This window comes from Ursus americanus, chromosome X (genome assembly GCF_024610735.1).
Source record: "Ursus americanus isolate L20-20 chromosome X, mUrsAme1.1.p, whole genome shotgun sequence".
Taxonomy (NCBI): domain Eukaryota; kingdom Metazoa; phylum Chordata; class Mammalia; order Carnivora; family Ursidae; genus Ursus; species Ursus americanus.
This window is the reverse complement of record NC_142164.1, coordinates 39,019,178-39,036,836: the sequence shown is the minus strand read 5'-3', so window position 1 is coordinate 39,036,836 and position 17,659 is coordinate 39,019,178. Positions and strand designations below refer to the sequence as shown.

The 17,659-nt window shown below is 44.4% G+C and overlaps 1 protein-coding gene across 4 annotated transcripts in view; it reads left to right on the top strand.

Moving 5' to 3' along the window:
- Nucleotides 1-17,659, top strand: part of MID2 (midline 2) — a 92,146-nt gene that overhangs the window by 9,028 nt on the left and 65,459 nt on the right. For all 4 annotated transcript variants that reach the window (XM_087860057.1, XM_087860058.1, XM_087860056.1 and 1 more), the window contains exons 2-3: nt 4,081-4,796; nt 17,277-17,372. In XM_087860057.1, the coding sequence (XP_087716183.1) occupies nt 4,137-4,796; nt 17,277-17,372 (756 nt within the window). In that variant the 5' untranslated portion in view covers nt 4,081-4,136. The remainder of the gene's footprint in view (nt 1-4,080; nt 4,797-17,276; nt 17,373-17,659) is intronic.

Sequence of the window (17,659 nt, the reverse complement as noted above, 5' to 3'; positions counted from 1 at the left end):
TTTGTAACACAGACATTCTAAATTTTGATAAAGTCCAGTTTATCTATTTATTTTTCCTTTGGTTGCTTGAGCATTTGGTGTAATGTAAGAAACCCTTGCCTAATTTAAGTTCACAAAGATGTATACCTATGTTTCCTTCCAAGATTTTATAGTTTCTGCACTTTCATTTAGGTTGTTGATTTATTTTGAGATAATTTTTGTATGTGGTGTGAGGTAGGGCTCTAACTTCATCACCTTTTTTTTTTTTTTTTTTGGCATGTGGATATGCAGTTGTCCTAATACCATTTGTTGAAAAGATTATTCTTTCCTCACTGAGTGGACTTGAAATCTTTGTCAAAAGTTACTTGCCCATACACATATGAGTTTATCAGTTTATTCCTAGACTCTCAGTCTTATTCTGGGTTTGAATCTTAGTTCTGCTACTTGCAAATAAATGTGATTTGGGACAAATTCCTTTTTTTTTTTTTTTTTTTTGGTAATAACACTGCCTACCTTTTAGAGGGTCATTGTGAAAATTAAATGAGATAATACATGTAAAGGGTATTATTTAGTGCCTGGCACATAGTACATGCCAGATAAATTTTAAGGGGAAGGGTGCTTAGGTAATCGGGGAGGTAGTGAAAATGGGTAGTAGTTGAAAGGATGCTGAAATATTAGGAGTGATCAGAAGAAGGTGGCCTCATAAATGAGAGATGAGATGAACAGATGTTTGAAGAAGTTGAAAAAAATATTCAGTTCCCCAGTCTCGGTTACAGCAGTTGCTAGATGATGATGAAACAGAACAGAATAGAAACAGTATAGAAAATTTACTTACCATAAGCAACAGATTGGAACCATCTTATATTATTCTTTATAGAGCTGAAATCAGTTAAGGTGGATTATTTCAGAGCACTCATGTTGACTTTTTTCTGTCAAGGACTGTTTTGAGAACATTTTGAATGCTGTGGACAACCCTCTCCCCACGAGAATGCTTATATAACAAACACACACCATTCTTCAGACAGTTCTAGGAGGTTCAGAAATCCCTGGTTAAAAGTTCTATCTTGACCTTATTCGAGGCAATGCGGACCCATAGCAAACTTCCCCAGGCTTAATTTCATAGTGAGGTTCAAGTGTCCCCCTTACTCGAGAACAATATTTACGGTTTCAGGGAAACTCGGAGAGGTTTTCCTCTTGTACGGAAGGATTAGTATGGCACCCTCCTAAGATTTAGAAGAGTACCACAAATACTTTAATTGTTTTTCAATAGGTTTAAACACATAGAGGTCTTTCAACAATGCTCCTGACCAACTGTCATTTTGGAAGGAGGCCTTACTCAGCTCTCCCCAGTAGCTCCCGACACAGACATTGAAGAATGCAGACTTGCAGTTCTGGAAGAGATAGTAATAGAAATGCAGTGTGAGGTGGAGGTGGGCCTAGAAGAAAAAGATATGATTCTGGAAGGGACTCGGAATGAGAGGCAGCTTCAGCGAAACTCGGGGATGCAAAGAGACAAAAATAGAAGCGGAAACATGCTGTTTAGAAGCCCTCTTGCAGATAGTCAAGATAAACTTTAGTGAAGGAGGTGAGATGTTTGAAATAAAGGTGTAGGGGAAAGAGGACAGGCGCTGGCATCAGACTGACCCAGTGACCTGGGTTTGTATGTTCCTGCTTGATTTACTTAGCAGTGCTGAGCCCCACTTTCCTAACTGTAATATGGGTATGGTAGTTCCTTCCTCGCAGGCTTCTTGACAGAACTGAAAGAAGTAATGTGTGTAAAGTGCTAAACAGTACTCAGAATACAGGAGGTGCTCAACAAATGCTAGGTCCCTTCTTCTGACTTCTGCTTGAAGGGATCCTTTATTTAACAATTACTGAATACCTAGGTATGTAGGAGGCACCATGCTATGAATAAAAATGTGAAATAGTTGATACCCTCAAGGAGTAGGGAGAGTTAGCTGGAGACACAGATATGTAAATGAAATAAAACAATGTTCTGGAAGCCACCAGTGGCTGTGGCGATAAACATGTAAATGAGCGAACTCCTAGGTTTGTAGGCTTGGATAGTGATATTCACCAGGTAGGGAAAGCTGGAAGAAGAGCAGGTGTTTGGGGTTTTTGTGGTGGGGACGGGGCGGGGGGTGGGAGGAGAGGGGTGAATAATAAGTTCATTTGCGTATATGTTGAATTTGAGCAGTGGAGCTATCAAAGGGTATATTCCTGCTTGGAGCAAAAGTTGGAATCCATCATCTCTACCTAGAGTCTCTTCCAAGTTTTAAGATTCCGTGATATATGCACATTATAATTGTTTTACTTTGTCATCTCTATAGGTGAATGCTGATAGATATTATAAGCCACATATTGCCAGCCAATAATTTTGAAGCACTTGTAGATCGTAAACTAAGAATAACCACGTGTCTCACATCTTAAAAAAGTGGTCATACAAACATCTGAACTTACCAAATGGAGAGTGGCTGTTTTACAAAAAGACTCTTCATTTTACAGCCCAGTTTCCTATAGATTTCCATTAAATAGCTAGTTTGTTTAGTGCACTTAAAGGTTTGATTTAGAAATAGCTTTTAGGCTTCAGAGGGGAGGGGGGTGGGGGAATGGGATAGGCTGGTGATGGATAGTAAGGAGGGCACGTATTGCATGGTGCACTGGGTGTTATACGCAACTAATGAATCATCGAACTTTACATCAAAAACCAGGGGTGTACTGTATGGTGACTAACGTAATGTAATAAAAAAATATTATTATAAAAAAAAAGAAATAGCTTTTAGGGATGCGTCTGTTTTACTTACTCAGTGGCCAAATAGAAATTTCAAGCCTTGGTGAGGGTCTCCAATGGTAGTGAGCTGGTGAACAAAGTAAAAGCCAAAGACGGTTTTCTCTTTTCTATAAATAGGAGTAACATTTTCTGTCAATAAGACATATTTTTCCTCAGTTAGGGCTAGCTTAGAACATTTATGTGTTTTGATTTTAATTAACGGAAGACGCATCGCAATATCTATCATGTTCAGCTCAGAGATGTCTGTGAGAGAAGAGACAGATTGACCAAGAGGTTAGTTTCATGTTAATTGGGTGACTTCTTTTACTCTCTGATGCACCTGCCAAAATGAAAGTTACCTGATCTGGAAATTTCTGGCCCCTTGCCTTGCTAATTTGTAGCCGGGTGCTGGTTTGTATCCTGTTCTGTTTTAGGAAGTATGAAAAGACACACGGGGAGGTGCGCTTCATAGCAGGCTTGTGCTAATTCAGTGGGTGTGTAATAATAAAACTCAGCTGAAACTATAAGGTAATACGTCTCCATTATTGATGAGCAATTATGGCTGAGTAAGTTGAAAAGTCATAGTCCCTTCTCATTGAGCTTGACGAGTTGAAGAGCTTGCTGCAGATGAGGGAAGGAAGTGAAAGCTAGCACCGTTTGTCTCTAGTAACTCGGCTTACTAGAAATGGGATAGAACAGGAATTTCCACGAGTGGTAACAGGAAACAATTAAGGTTCACACTCTGAAGAACTTCTTCTATGCTGAGAAGTCCATTTTTTCCAAAGCCCTCTCTCTCTCTCTCTCTCTTTTTTTTTTTTTTTTTTTTTGCACAGGCTTTCAGAAATGAAATCGTATCAAGAAGTAGAGAGTTAGCTTGAAATATGGCCTTATTTTCCTTCCAGTGGATGTGGAATAGGCACAGCCCCTGTATTTTACCTTGAAGTAAAATACAGAATAGTGGCGAATGGAGAGGGAGAATTTCACAGGGCCTCAGGCTCCTCATGGTCCAGGACCAGAGACGTCAGCGGATAATACGTGAGGGACTGCCCCGCGCTGCTCTCGTGAGCTGGAATAGTAATGTGAGCCAGTAAAGCAGGATTCAGAGGTGGCCACGTGATTCTATTTATTAACACGGGAACACACACTCGGGCATTTGTCGAAAACGAGGTTTGAAGCCGGGGGTGGGGTGGGGTGGGGAGGCTTTTTGGTGAATTCCCAGATGGCTTTCCGACTGTTCCAGCATCGCCGGGGAATCTAGCATGCAGGGCCTCCGCTGGTTAGTGTGCCACCACGCCACGTCCTCAGTGACTCTCACTTTGTATTCCTTGCAGGTGAAAGCCCAGCCTCTGTGGTTCTTAATGCCCCAGCAGGATTATTTTCACTAAAGATGGAAACACTGGAGTCCGAATTGACCTGTCCAATCTGCCTGGAGTTGTTCGAAGACCCGCTTCTGCTCCCTTGTGCCCACAGCCTCTGCTTCAGCTGCGCCCACCGCATTCTGGTCTCGAGCTGCAGCTCTGGCGAGTCCATTGAACCCATTACCGCTTTCCAGTGTCCTACGTGCCGGTATGTTATCTCGCTGAACCACCGGGGCCTGGACGGCCTCAAGAGGAATGTGACTCTGCAGAACATTATCGATCGCTTCCAGAAGGCTTCAGTCAGTGGGCCCAATTCCCCAAGCGAGAGCCGCCGGGAGAGGACTTACAGGCCCAGCACGGCCATGTCTAGTGAACGAATTGCTTGCCAGTTCTGTGAGCAGGACCCGCCAAGGGATGCAGTGAAAACGTGCATCACCTGTGAGGTCTCCTACTGTGACCGTTGCCTGCGGGCCACACACCCCAACAAGAAACCTTTCACCAGCCACCGCCTGGTGGAACCAGTGCCAGACACACATCTTCGAGGGATCACCTGCCTGGACCATGAGAATGAGAAAGTGAACATGTATTGTGTATCCGATGACCAATTGATCTGTGCCTTATGCAAACTGGTGGGACGTCACCGAGACCATCAGGTCGCGTCCCTGAATGACCGATTTGAGAAACTCAAGGTAAGGGATCTGGGAAATATCCCTTACACAGCTTGGTCTCTTTTATACACCGCCGTACGGTTAGCGAGTTCCCTAACAGGGCTAGGTCCACTTTTCCTATGTGACGCGTCCATTAACGCCCAAGTTGTTCTCGCGAGGAATAGCCTGCCCACTCGCAAGCTCTCACTGGAACCTGTTTTCGTCGGTTGAGTAAAACTGCTTGTATCCCTTCACCTCTGGCCAGTTCTGGATGAGTTAAGCCCCTGGCCCCGCGTGCCACACCAGTAGCCCGTCCAGGGAAACAACTCCCTCTCTCCTCTGTCAGTGACACACTGCACACTACATATCTTTGTCATGATCTTTCCACCTCTTCTTTTAAGTGTGTGAGTACCTGTGTAGGTGTACTATAATTAGCATATGTGCTGATAACGCATGCGTGTGGGGAGAGCAATGGGAAGGTTGGGCGTGTCCCTGTGGAGGTGTGGGTGGAGGTGTCTGAGTGTATCTACACGTAGGTGAGAGATCGGTGTGGAGGACAGTAGCCTCTGTGTTTGCCCGCCCGGTACGCTAAAGAAACAAAGGCCTGGCATTGGCTGCTTGCTACAAATTGCCCTCAAGCCCTTAACGTGGGGCTAATTCAAAGCTTGCCGTAAAAAACCAAAACGAAACAAAATGAAACGAAAGACAAGAGGGAAAAAAAGGAACTTTAGTTTACCACGAAGTCAGGAGGGATAATCCAATGTCTGAACTAAAACTTTAAACCGAAGGCAATAAATCTTTAATCCAGTATCCTATTTTGTGCCTGTGTTTGTTTTTGTGGGTTGCAGACTGAAGCCCTTGGTTGCAGTCCCTGCCTTGGAAGTTCCCAGTCTTTCATTTGTGTTCCGTGGATGGAGTTTTCCGAAGTTGTCATGCCATATAATATTTATGTGCAAGGCTGAGTGCCTGTTTTGTAAAACCCTACTGCCTTATGTTGATGTTAACAAATGTCAGCTCCGGCAAATTGTTTTATTCCCGTTGCTTGCCCGCTGTGTGGTTTGACTGCTCTTAAGAAGGGAGCTATTTAGCAGAAATTCCAGGAAAATAAAATGTTTAAATGACTAACAAATGACCACCCCCAAATAGGGAGTGGATGAAGGAAGGCAAGAAGAAAGTGGAGATTTTCCCCTTGCCATGCCCTGAACAAGTCGTGGTAACTTATCTAAAAAATTTCACAGGGTTGGGGAAGGTAGCCATACTCCGAATAGTATATATTTTCCCCTCCCGTAATTTGTTGCAAGCAATATTGAGAGTAGTCGCACTGACAATGGTTTGTGCCTTCTTTGGTTTTTATTCATATCTAATATTTACATATCTGTGCAAAGTGCAGTGTTTATCTGTGGATTTCACTCAAGGTGATATTCTCACTCACTTTAAAACTACAGCGAGGAATGATCTCATTGACTTCAGTTCTTAGACGCCTGAGACGCTAGACCTTGCATTTCGTCGAGCGGAAGCCTTACACCGTAATGTGGTATAAACTAAGATTTTGAGAGGTTAAGTGATTTGGTCAAAGGCACAGAACTGGAACGGGAACTCAGCTTCTAGACCTCGCGTTAAGTCTGTTTCGGCTGTGGCCTGCTGCTGCTTGGTTTTGGACCTAAGTTTTGCCCATGAAATGTGATTCGAAACTTAACTTTATTCTCTGGCAGTCGCACATTTCGTGGGTCACAGATAAACGATTAACAGCATCGAGGAAAGGACATATTGTGTAAACTTACAGCTTCATAATGGCAAGAGATGGGGGTGGGGTTGCAGGAAGAGGGGGATATGCAGAGGATGGAGCAATGTCTGCCAAATATTTGCAGGTGGTGGAACTATAATAAGGCATTGGCCTTGAGAAATACTCCAAACAGAAAACTCTGTATCCATATGTACGATTGAGATAACAAAAGACTGGATAGAATAAGCCTGTATCTGCAGAACACCAGCTTTCTGAAAACATCCGAAAACATGAAAACACTGGATGATTGATTAGATATTTGGCACCACGCAGCCATAGCCCTGGTCTCCAGGGTTGGATGGAGCACAAAAATATTTTACCAGAAGATACTTTGGTCTGTAACTAATCAGTAATTTTTGGAGAAGGAAAGTCCAGATTTTTGAATTGTTCCCCTTTAATTTTTTTAGGAAATGTGCAGAATATTCTGATTATAAATTAAGTGGAAACTTTTTTTTTTTTGCTCATTTTTGGACCGAGAGTGGAAACATATGAATCATTCCCAACCGTGTGGTTTGTTATGTTGTCTGGAACATCTTGGACTTTGGGGAGGGAGAGGTGCTGTGTGTGTGTGTGTGTGTGTGTGTGTATGTGTGTTGGTGTGTGGGGATCACTTTGGTTTGGTTTCTAGTGTAAAAGGCTATTAGTTCTCCACATTAAGCAGAGAGCAGGTCTGACTTTTAGTGTCACATATTCTCACTTCTTTGGGTTAATTTTAATTTAAAAGCATTTAGCATTATTCCCTTAATCTGCCACATTCTTCCCCAAGGAGAAAGGAGAAAACTGGTTGTCAGAAGCTGTGGGGGGAGATGGCCTCGAGCATGCTCTTCTGGCCGGGAGAGGAGCATGGGAGTCCTACAGGAGGGGAAGGATGATAGTACATACATCTAGGGGTTTTACATTCTGGCCAGTCAATGAAATGGTGTTTGTTCTTTTTGGTTCCGGAGCTTCACTGTTGGCCTTTCTAACTACCCTTTTTGTACTAACCTCCCTGAGTGGGATTAGTGGTCTCTGGTATTTATTTGTTTAAGAAAGAATAAACACACTGTTATGTTATAAGATGAAAGGCCAGAATAACCAGAAGCCAGCCTCTCTTCTTAACACGTGCTCAAGCTGGCTTAGAGGGTTTGGGATACTTACTACGGTTTATTATCCTTATTTAGTTGTCCATTCCGACTACATGTCCTTCAGAAGGCCACTAGTGGTTAAATTAATTCTTCAATTGCAAAGAATAATTTTGTTCATGGCAGTTATTCCAGTAGAAAGGCCTATCCAAGCCATTATTTCCTCCATCCCTTCTCTTTCCACTTACCAGTCCCAATAAATAACCTTAGCTCATGATATGTGCCGTGTTTCTATAAAAATCCTTCACGTGTTAAGAGTTTTCATCAGCCCACGACTTTCTCCCCTTAGAAAAGATGGATACTATTGCATTAATAAATGTTGGCTTTATAAAAAGAGGTCAAATTTCAGTGGCTCTGTATTGGTGACAGATCTGGACTCGATATCCCAAGTCCTGCAAGACTTGGTTCGCATGCTGCCACCTGTCTTCCCCCTATCATGCTCAGACATGCTACCTTTGTCTGCCCAGCCTCCTTCTCTTTGCTGACTCCTAACTTTGACCTGTGCTCTTTTCTTGACCTGCTTAGGACTCCTACCCATTCTTTAGTCCCCAGCTAAAACCCCACAAGACCCACTCCAGCACACCCCAACTATCCCATGAATTCTTTGAGGCCAGGCACAATGTCTTTGATTTCTTCAGTATCCTCCTTAGTGCCTTGCACGCGTAGTCTGTGCTCAAGACATCCAAGCGAACAGAATCTTTATACCGCACCTGCGGGCAGTATGCCCCCAGCGTCTATAGCTTGCTTCAGCTCCCGTCTTGTAAGATGTAAATCTGTCCTGCCATTGTGACTGCTTTAGAGGTCTGAGAGAAAAATCTCCTGTGGACTACTGATAATGTTATAAACCAGAGTGTTAGCAAAAGTATGGCCTGTCCTTAATTTTAAGTGCCTGTTCATTTGGATTGCTGGATTTTCCAACTGCCTAACCCTGTGGTGACATCCGTATAAATCAGATGCAATTATTATACTTCTCTTTGAGAGTGATGTCTTCACATTTCCATGCCCATAGCCTGCCAAAAATATAGCCGATGAAAACCAGGGGGAATAGAGGAATTTCCTGAAAGCAATAAACAAGCACATTTTCTTTTTCTCATTACATTTCCACAAATTCATTACTACAAATAATTCTTAAATGTAGTTACATTTACATATCAGGGATCTTGTTGTTATAAAATATTACCTGGCACTAGAGTAAGCTTTTTGTTATGGGAAAGTAAAGCGCGTGCATGTGCGCACACATGCACACACACACACTCTCTCTCTCTCTCTCTCTCTCTCTCACACACACACACAGAGGCTGAGACAGAGAGAGCTAAAGATTGCTAGACAAAGAGAAGGGAGATATGAGACTTGGAGAGTGTTCAAAGGAAACCCACAACGAGAGTTAAAAGGTTGGAAAATATGATATTCTAGAATCTTATCAGAGTTGATTACTTGCCCTTCTTCCCACTCAGTCACTCTGTCATCCACCCACCCATTCTCACTCAGCCACCACCTTCTCCCAGTCATTTGTCTGCTCACCCACTCGACACCCACTTCTGTCTGCCAAGACAGATACCCTCTCAACTTATCTACCACTGGGCATTTGACTGTTTCGGAACCAGCATGACTATTGACATAAGAGAAGGAAAGAAATTTCTTTATGAAAGCCTGGGTTGAGAGGGAGTGTATTTGCATGCATATGTACGTGTCACCATGTATGAGCAGGTGTATTTCTGCATGGCTGAGCGGCTGAGAATGACTCTGTTTGTCTCTGTTTATCTATAAATGTGTGTCGCTGTGTGTGAGGAGGAGAGCGTCTGTGTTCATCTTCTGTGGGCCTATCTGTAGAGAAGTTGGGTATGAGGATGCCATGCCTGTAAGGCCATGAACGTGGTCTCCCTAAGAAGGGTTATGGCCTCGGTAGAATCTATCCTGAGACTGAAGATCTCCCTAATAAATGAGCCGTGTCATAAATTCTCATGATAAGAAGCAGCTTCAGTGAGGCCAGGTTGGGTTACTGTAGGTGAGGGAGCAGAAGAAGTTGTTTCTCCATTTCACTCACTTAGGTCCGAACCACAGTAGCAAAACACCAGCTAAGCAAAGCGTCTGGGTCCAGCTTTGCACTCCGCGGTAAGGTGGTGGACGCGTAGGTATGGGGGTGAGGGTCATACCCGGCGTGGAGCTTCTGAACTAGCTCCTGATCATAAAATCATTCTTGCTTGTAGCTCTGGCTTCTCTGTGGTCTGTTTTATTCCATCTCTACTCAAACTGTGTGCTAAGACTCATCTGAACTCCTGTTCTCTTCCCTCTAATAATTGTATGGAGTCCCTGGCTCTGTTCTCACATAGTATTAATGTGTTGGAAGATGTTTTCTGTTGAGAGCAGGCGTAGCAAGTGGCTACTCCTATTATCTGCACTGCCATCTCTCTGTTTTTGTCATTTCTTTTGTCCCACGTCTTCTCACCAGCCTCTGCAAGGAGCTAACAATCCTCAGTCCGAGCGCAATTTACGAAATGTTGACTCCGAGATTGATTCCTGGGCGGATGAAAATCCCGTCTTTTCTTATTGGGCAGAGGAACATATTCCAGAAATATAATATAGGTGAGGAAAGATGAAGGCAAGAAGAATTATTAAGCCCAAAGAAGCAAAGTTGAAAGGGGGAAAATGTGATAATGACATGTAAGTTCCCGAAGGGTTGATGTAATGAGGTAATGTCTTGTTCTTTATCTCCCCTGAAGACAGAACAGATAGTAACTGAAACTGTAGCACCAGGGATCAAGGCCAGGGATTCATTCACTCATTTAACAAACAATTCATGAACACTCATTTTGTTTACTGAACACTTCAACTGTTCAAGTCATATGTGGTAGAAGCTGGGGACACAGGAAATCAGGCACAGTCCCTGCCCTGGGGAGCTTTGAACTTAGTAAGAGAGACAGATAAGTACATCAGAAATTCCAAAGCAGTATGGTAAGTGCCATGACAGAGGTATACACAGGATGTTCGGACACACAAAGGGAGAATCAGGGAAAGGAGTCATGGAGCTCAAAACAGGGAATCACGAATGAATTGGTTGGAGAGCAGGGTCAAACTGGAGACCGTGGAGAACGAATTGACAAGACTTGGTGAATGGCTGGTTGTATGGTTACAGATGAAAGAATTAAAAAAAATGACTTTGGAGTAGGCGATGTCTTGAAGAATAGTGGTACTGGGGATAAAAATGGGGAAATTAGGAAGGGGCTGGCAGTTTTGGTGGGATGATTGGACTTCAGCTTTGAGTTCGATATGATTGTGGGTCATTGAACATTCGTTCCTTCATCAAACATTTACCGAACACCTATTAGGTGCCAAGTAACGGAAGGGGTGTTAGGGTTACAATGGTAAAGAGAGCACAGTCCCAACCCTGGTGGGGCTTTCAGCTCACTGTGGGGAGACAGATAGTTAAGGACACAGTTACAAGACTGTGGGGTGAGTTCTATGACAATGGAAGCACAAGGGATTGAGAGAGAGCATGGGAGGGACATCCCTCAAAAGAGACTTTGGGTGGGTTTTTGGATGCCCAGCTGGAGGATGGGGATGGAGTAAAGGGCACAGAGGGCCCTAGCAGAATGAAAATAGTTTGCTCAAGTATCTGGAGGAGGGCAAACGTGGGGGTATTCTCGGAACTGAAAGGGCAAATGTTCTAGAAGGAGTTAAAATTCAGACCTTTGTGGTGGCTGAAAGATCCGGGCTAGAGACGTAGACTGAGTGCCTTCAGCGTAGAGGTAGAGTCATGCAGTGGTGAGCTGAGTGAGGACCCAGGATTGTGCCTTGAGGCACACTCAGGGTCTAGAAGGGGGACAGGAAGGAAGAGCGTGTGAAGGAGGAAGGGGAGGATGTGCACGAGAGGCAGGAACTGAAGAGGAGTAGTTCAAGTAGAATACAACATTGAGGACTCCAGGGAAGTAGAGTCGGCTTTGGCTCACTATTCTGTTATCAAAATAAAATACTGGATTTAGGCTCCTAGTACGGGTTTTCTTTTAGAAGGTCCAAATAAAAATTTACACATTTAAGCTAGAGATTTAACCATGCAATGTGCCTGAGGAGAGGGGAAAGAAAAAAAAATGCAGGATGGTTTGCATAGCATTCCTGATAAGGGGACTAGGGGAGGCATGGATCTTTGCAGAATGATGTCAGAACGTTCTGGAAAGAAGACGGATGGCCACCTGGTTCACCTGGCTTGAGGACCAGTCTGGCTATTCGCTAACGAACTTCAAGTAGAGTAGACCTTGTGGAGCCAGTATATCACCTGTATCTCATTCTGGGACATAGCCCGTGTCTACACAACAGCAAATAAATGTTTGGGGAAGGAATACACTCTGGCAGAAGGGTGTGGGCTTCAGTTGGTGGACCAGATGGTGTGTTCTGCTGTTGAAAGGCCATATGTAATTGATACATAAAGTGACAGACTGAAGCAAAAGCAAAGTAAGTATTTTAAGACAAGCAGTTAAAAAAAGAAAGCAGAATGTGACCCCAAAAGTGTGCTAAGATTTTTGGTTCCTGGCTTTTGGAATAGCTAGGAACATCAGTGAGCCGACAGGATGTCAGAAAAAAGAGCATGTCAATAAATAGTAATGGGGTCACTGGCTCAGATCATTTTTAAAGATGAAGCTGTCTTCTGTGAATTGGGAAGGCTCCGGTTTGGGGTACATCAGCCTTTTCTTCCCTTCCCTTCTCCTGCATCCCCCCAAGGTGAATTCCCACATCAAAAACAGTTGGGATCTTGTGTAGATTTAAGTCACGTTCCCCTTGTGCCTGTTAGAAAGCAAAAGAGTATACAGGCATTCGGTGGCAATTCTTCGTGTTTAAATAGAACAGGCAGAAAGGCGGCCCCCCTTTATAGGCTTCAAGATGGAGATGTGTCAGGTAGGGCTGTGTCAGCGTGCTCACATACGTGTGAATACACGTGCCTTCACGGAGCGTGACAGTGGCAATCGTGGTTGAGGGTGAGCACCTTCGGGGAGTCTCTGGCTTTAATGACGAGGCGATGTTTTGACGGATGGCTTGGTTTCTTGAGGGAGCCAGTGAGAAAGTTACCTGAAACAACGTGTATCTAGAGAAATGGAAAAATAAGAAACTAGCAGTTGGGGCACCTGGGTGGCTCCGCTGGTTAAGTGTCTGCCTTCCGTTCGGGTCATGATCCTGGGGGTCCTGGGATCGAGCCCCGAGTCGGGCTCCCTGCTCGGCAGGGAGCCTGCTTCTCCCTCTCCCTCGGCCCCTGCCCCCTGCTCATGGTTTTGCACTCTCTTGCTCTCTCTCTCTCGAATAAATAAAAAAATCTTAAAAAAACCCAGCAATTATTTGAGAGGGTTAAAGAAGCCATTTCTTTTTATGGGATGCTGTCTGGAAGAATAGCCCATGCCTGGTATCTCAGAAATGGCCGACATTCTCCTCTTTGTGCGGGGTAGAACAGAGCACAAAGAGGCCAAGTCTACATGATACAACCGAAGCAGAACTCGAATAAAAAAAACGGAATCAGTGTTGACCGTCCCTTTAGCTCACTTGGGCCTTTTAAAATCTCAGTTATGCAAAGCAGCCAAGTATTTCCCTCACGTTGTGCCGCTTAGACACGTGCGCAGTTTGGTGAAAGCTGTAATGATGTCGTCATCCGGAGGTGAAGAGGGTCTCAGTCTCATGGCGCAAATGGCCTCTCTGACCCTCACGCAGGGGAAGCACAGAAGGACCCAGAGGTCACCTCCTGCGGCAGGAAATGGGAGCTTCATCCTGCTCCCCTGCCAACCTCCTGTCCCCCGTTTCCTCCCAGCAGATATCTCCCATTCCAATCTCCCCTGCCACTCTGGCTCTCTCTTTGTCGTGGTTCAGCTGTTCCGAGAAAGCTACACTAACGAGGCTTGGCCAGAGGGAGCCGGGCCCGGTGATCCACCGGACAGCACAAGAGAAGAACGGAACAAACCGCTGTTGCAAAACCAAACCGCAGCAGCGCGACCCCAAAAAGACACCTTTAATTTTCCGTAAGTGGACTGTGTGTACACACACACACACACACACACACACGTAGACACATAGACGCACACATACGTGTGTTCTCTTGGTGTACTTAGCCAGAGTAGAGGCAAGAAAATTACTTGGCCAAATCAGTGCAATCATTCGAGCCTAGAGTGGCCCCGAATTTCTCGTTCTAAATGATTCGCCAGGGCCAGGCGTGATAAGGAAGGGTGAGGAGACGGAATATGCATAATTGCAGCAACTCTCCACTTGCCTTTGCATACGCTCATGATCGAGAATCAATCCCACTTTGAGAGGAGGCTTTCATTCCTTGCAAATGAAGAGGAAGTGAGTAAGTAAATGTTCGGGGTTTTCCCCAAATTATGTCTCGTAATGTAAGAAAACAGTGGCAAAAAGCCATCAACAGATGGTGTTTTCATTAGCCAGAGATTTATTTTTCAAAGCATTTTCATATTAATGAAGTAAGGTTGAAATTAGAGTCATCTTGTCAGTTCTAGTTCTGTGGTGTTAAAATGAGCTGGCTTTCTGCAAATTGCTAGGGGGCCCGAGCAAAATAAGCGTTTGCCATAATTCTGTGATGGTAACCCAAGTTCCATAGTCAAACCAGACCCCAAATGATGTGTTCAGCCCTCATTTTTGTTTTCAGTGGCTTTACACAAGCTGTGAGTCTCAGTGCTGGGCCATAAATGAGGAACACGCAGCAGGGGCTCTTAGTCCTGCTCGACACTATGAATTATTTATAGGCTATTAGTTTCACGACGAGTGTTGCAACAGGTTGCCTGGACTTGTTAGAAAGCATTTTCCCCATGGAATCGTGTGTTTGAATGGAAACGCGTTACAGTTTGAAACACAAATTTCTAATTCTGTATCCTCCCTAAGTTCATTAATCTACATTATGTCTTCCTCCTCGGTCCATATAGTCAATGGCGGGACATGGGACTTCCATTGATCTAGGAATCTGGACCCCTGTGCTAGTGATCGTCATAAACCGATGGGGCCCGTTGCCAATGCCCACTGTCTAACCTAAGCTGGACTGTTTCATCAAACCGTAGCTTTGTCTTAGTCACCCCGCAGCCAGAGTTTTGAAGAGGAGTCCAGACTTGCCACCTCCACGTCGTCACTACCAAGGGACTCCCTAACTCTGTACCTTTTGGCATTTGCTTCCAAACCCCACTGAAACGCCTTTTTTGGAGGTCACCAGTGACTTATAATGACCAAATCCACCTGCCTTTTCTTAGTCCTCCTATTTCTCGTCCTCTCCACAAAGTGGACAGTGACAAGTCCTTTCCTGAAACGTGTTTCTCTCGGTTTTCCTCTCAGCTTGGCCCAGACCTGCAGTACCAACTGCCTTGAACATCACAGCTTCCTCTTAACCAGTGTCCCTGCCCCTAGGCTCTCCTGTTTCAGGCTGCCCCACATTATTGCTGGAAGGTTGAGCTCATAAATGTGGCCCAGATTACGTCATTGTCTTGCTCCAAAGCCTTTGGCAAGTCCCCATTGCTAAAAAATAAAAATAGGTGACAACTCCCCATCTAGGCGTTCAAGACCTTCAAAACAGGACCTCCAGCTGCACTTCCAGCCTTGGCCCCTACAACTCTCCTGTACCCTCTGTTCTAGCCAAATTCAACTTCCCTTCCCCGAACACGTCCTTATACTTTATTTCCTTCCACCCAGGTTATTCCTTGTGCGTGGAACACCCGGTCCTCCTCCATCTCTGTTTGTTCAAATCCTCCTTGTCCTTCAAGACCCACCTTCGTTTCCTCTTTCTCTTGGAATTCACTGCCCCCTCCCCAGAGCAGGTGCTCATTACTTTTTGTTGTATTCGATCTCAGCCATTTCTTTCTTTCTTTCTTTTTTTTGTCTCGTGACATCTACTAAGCTTAGGGATTGTGTCCAAATCAACAATCGCTGCCCTTCTTTCTCCCTTCTTCACTCTCTTTGCCCTTGCTCAGGAGAAGGCCACGGATGGAGACGGTGGGGAGTTCAAGAGGGCCAGGGCAGACATTGTGCCCAAGCCAAGAACAGCAGAATAAATGGGGGCAAATCACTTCCACAGGGATTAAGCCAAAGAAACCAAGGGAGATCTGGCAAGAAGGGAAGCAAAGATTAAGCTGGTTCTCATAATCCAGTTTGAGAGGAAGTGAGAGCAGACTGCCCATCCTAGAAATACATATATCTATGGGAATACATCCTCTGGGATGGACTCATGGGCCAGTGCCAAGAATACTAAGGAGCCACAGCTACTTAGTAGACAAGAAAGGGGCCAAGTACGTGAGTCCTCTCCCCGTTCCCCCACTTCCCTTTGCTCCCCCTCTCCATTCCCTCCTATCAAAAACATGAACTTTGAACAACTACAAACCGTAGGAGCCATGGAGACAGCAACGAAGCAATGTACACAACCAAGGGAAGGAATGTTAGCAGAATAAGGGCCAGAAAGTTGGGGTATTACATTTGGAACAGACTTTGTGGGGGTGTTGGGATGGTGAATGAGAGAGGAGTGGATTTTGGGACTGGTCCTAGAGGAGAAGCAGCCTCCAGAGCTGAAGGCTTGGGAATGGGGAGGAATATAAAAGGCCATCATCAACCTAGAGTGAATAACATTCTGGTTTTTTTTCACATAAGGAATGGGAGGGAGTAGCTTGCTCAACTGAAAATACACTAAGAGTTCTGAGTATCTTTGTACTTCTTTTATTTTAAACAGGTTTGCAAAGTGCTTCTAATGTACACTTGAAAGGATCTATGTACCAGTAAGCAATGATGAACAATGGATGTCCTGCCTTGACACGCCAGGCGTTGCATTTTGAAGTCCATTGTCTCCATGGGCTATTCCTCAGGGCCAAAGAAGGGAAGCTGTGAGATACAATGTTCGATTTTGATGAATCTCACAGTTAAAATACCATTTTTTCCCCTGAAGGAACCTACTGATAAATCTAAAATGTTTCTAAGAAAAGAAAAGAAAAGAAAAGAAAAGAAAAGAAAAGAAAAGAAAAGAAAAGAAAAGATCCTGAATACTGGGGCAAAGTGACTGAGGCTAGAGAACCGGGTTCTAGTCCCAGCTTTGTCACCTGCTAATTATAGGACTGCGAAGAACACTTGCCCCCCATTCTGAAGCTCAGTTCTCATCTGTAAAATGCTGACATATCTTACCTCATTGATTGTTATGGTTATTAAATGGTATATACGAAATTGTCTAGTGTAGTGTCTGGCAAGTACTATTTATTCAATAAATTATAGTTCCCTTAGTCTACTCATCGGTAAAAGAGAGGATAATACTTCTTCTCCTTATGTCACTGGATTACTGTGAAGGCAAAATGAAATGCTGTGAAATACTATAAAAAGTTAAAAATATTGTAGGAAACTTAAAGTCGCCTTAATATTAAATTCCTACATCCGTGAAGTCATGAATGTCATCTTTTCCCCAATAACGAGAGGCTGGAGCAAATGCACAGCGTTACTAATTAGCACCTAGAACAGTGCTTGGCCCACAGCAAGTGCTCAATGAATCTTTGAAATGTTTGTCAACTGACTGAATGATCGCCACATAATATTGGTTCTCAAGCTCATTGAATGTTTCTTATTTTTTCCCCTCTTCCCTGTTTCCCTCTGGCTTCATACTGTCGGCGATGGCAGCAAACTCTGGAGATGAACCTCACCAACCTGGTTAAGCGCAACAGTGAACTAGAAAATCAAATGGCCAAACTAATACAGATCTGCCAGCAAGTTGAGGTACGTAATGGAAACTTTTGCAATGCTTTCAGAGGACCCGAATCAGGCAGTCCTTTGGGGGGCACTTGAGTCTTGTCAAGAATGTAGCTCGGCCATTTGGAGTGCAGGGCTGAATGATAGTTCTAGGAAGTCTCATTCCCTTAGGATGCTTGTTCCAAGAAGAGTGGCAGATGGCTATTGTTTAAACAGAAGTACATGGGTGGCGGCCGTGGACTGGGGAGGCACAGTCCAGGAGGTCATCCGTTCTCCTTTCCAAGCGGCAGGCAATATGAGAGTCCAACATGCAG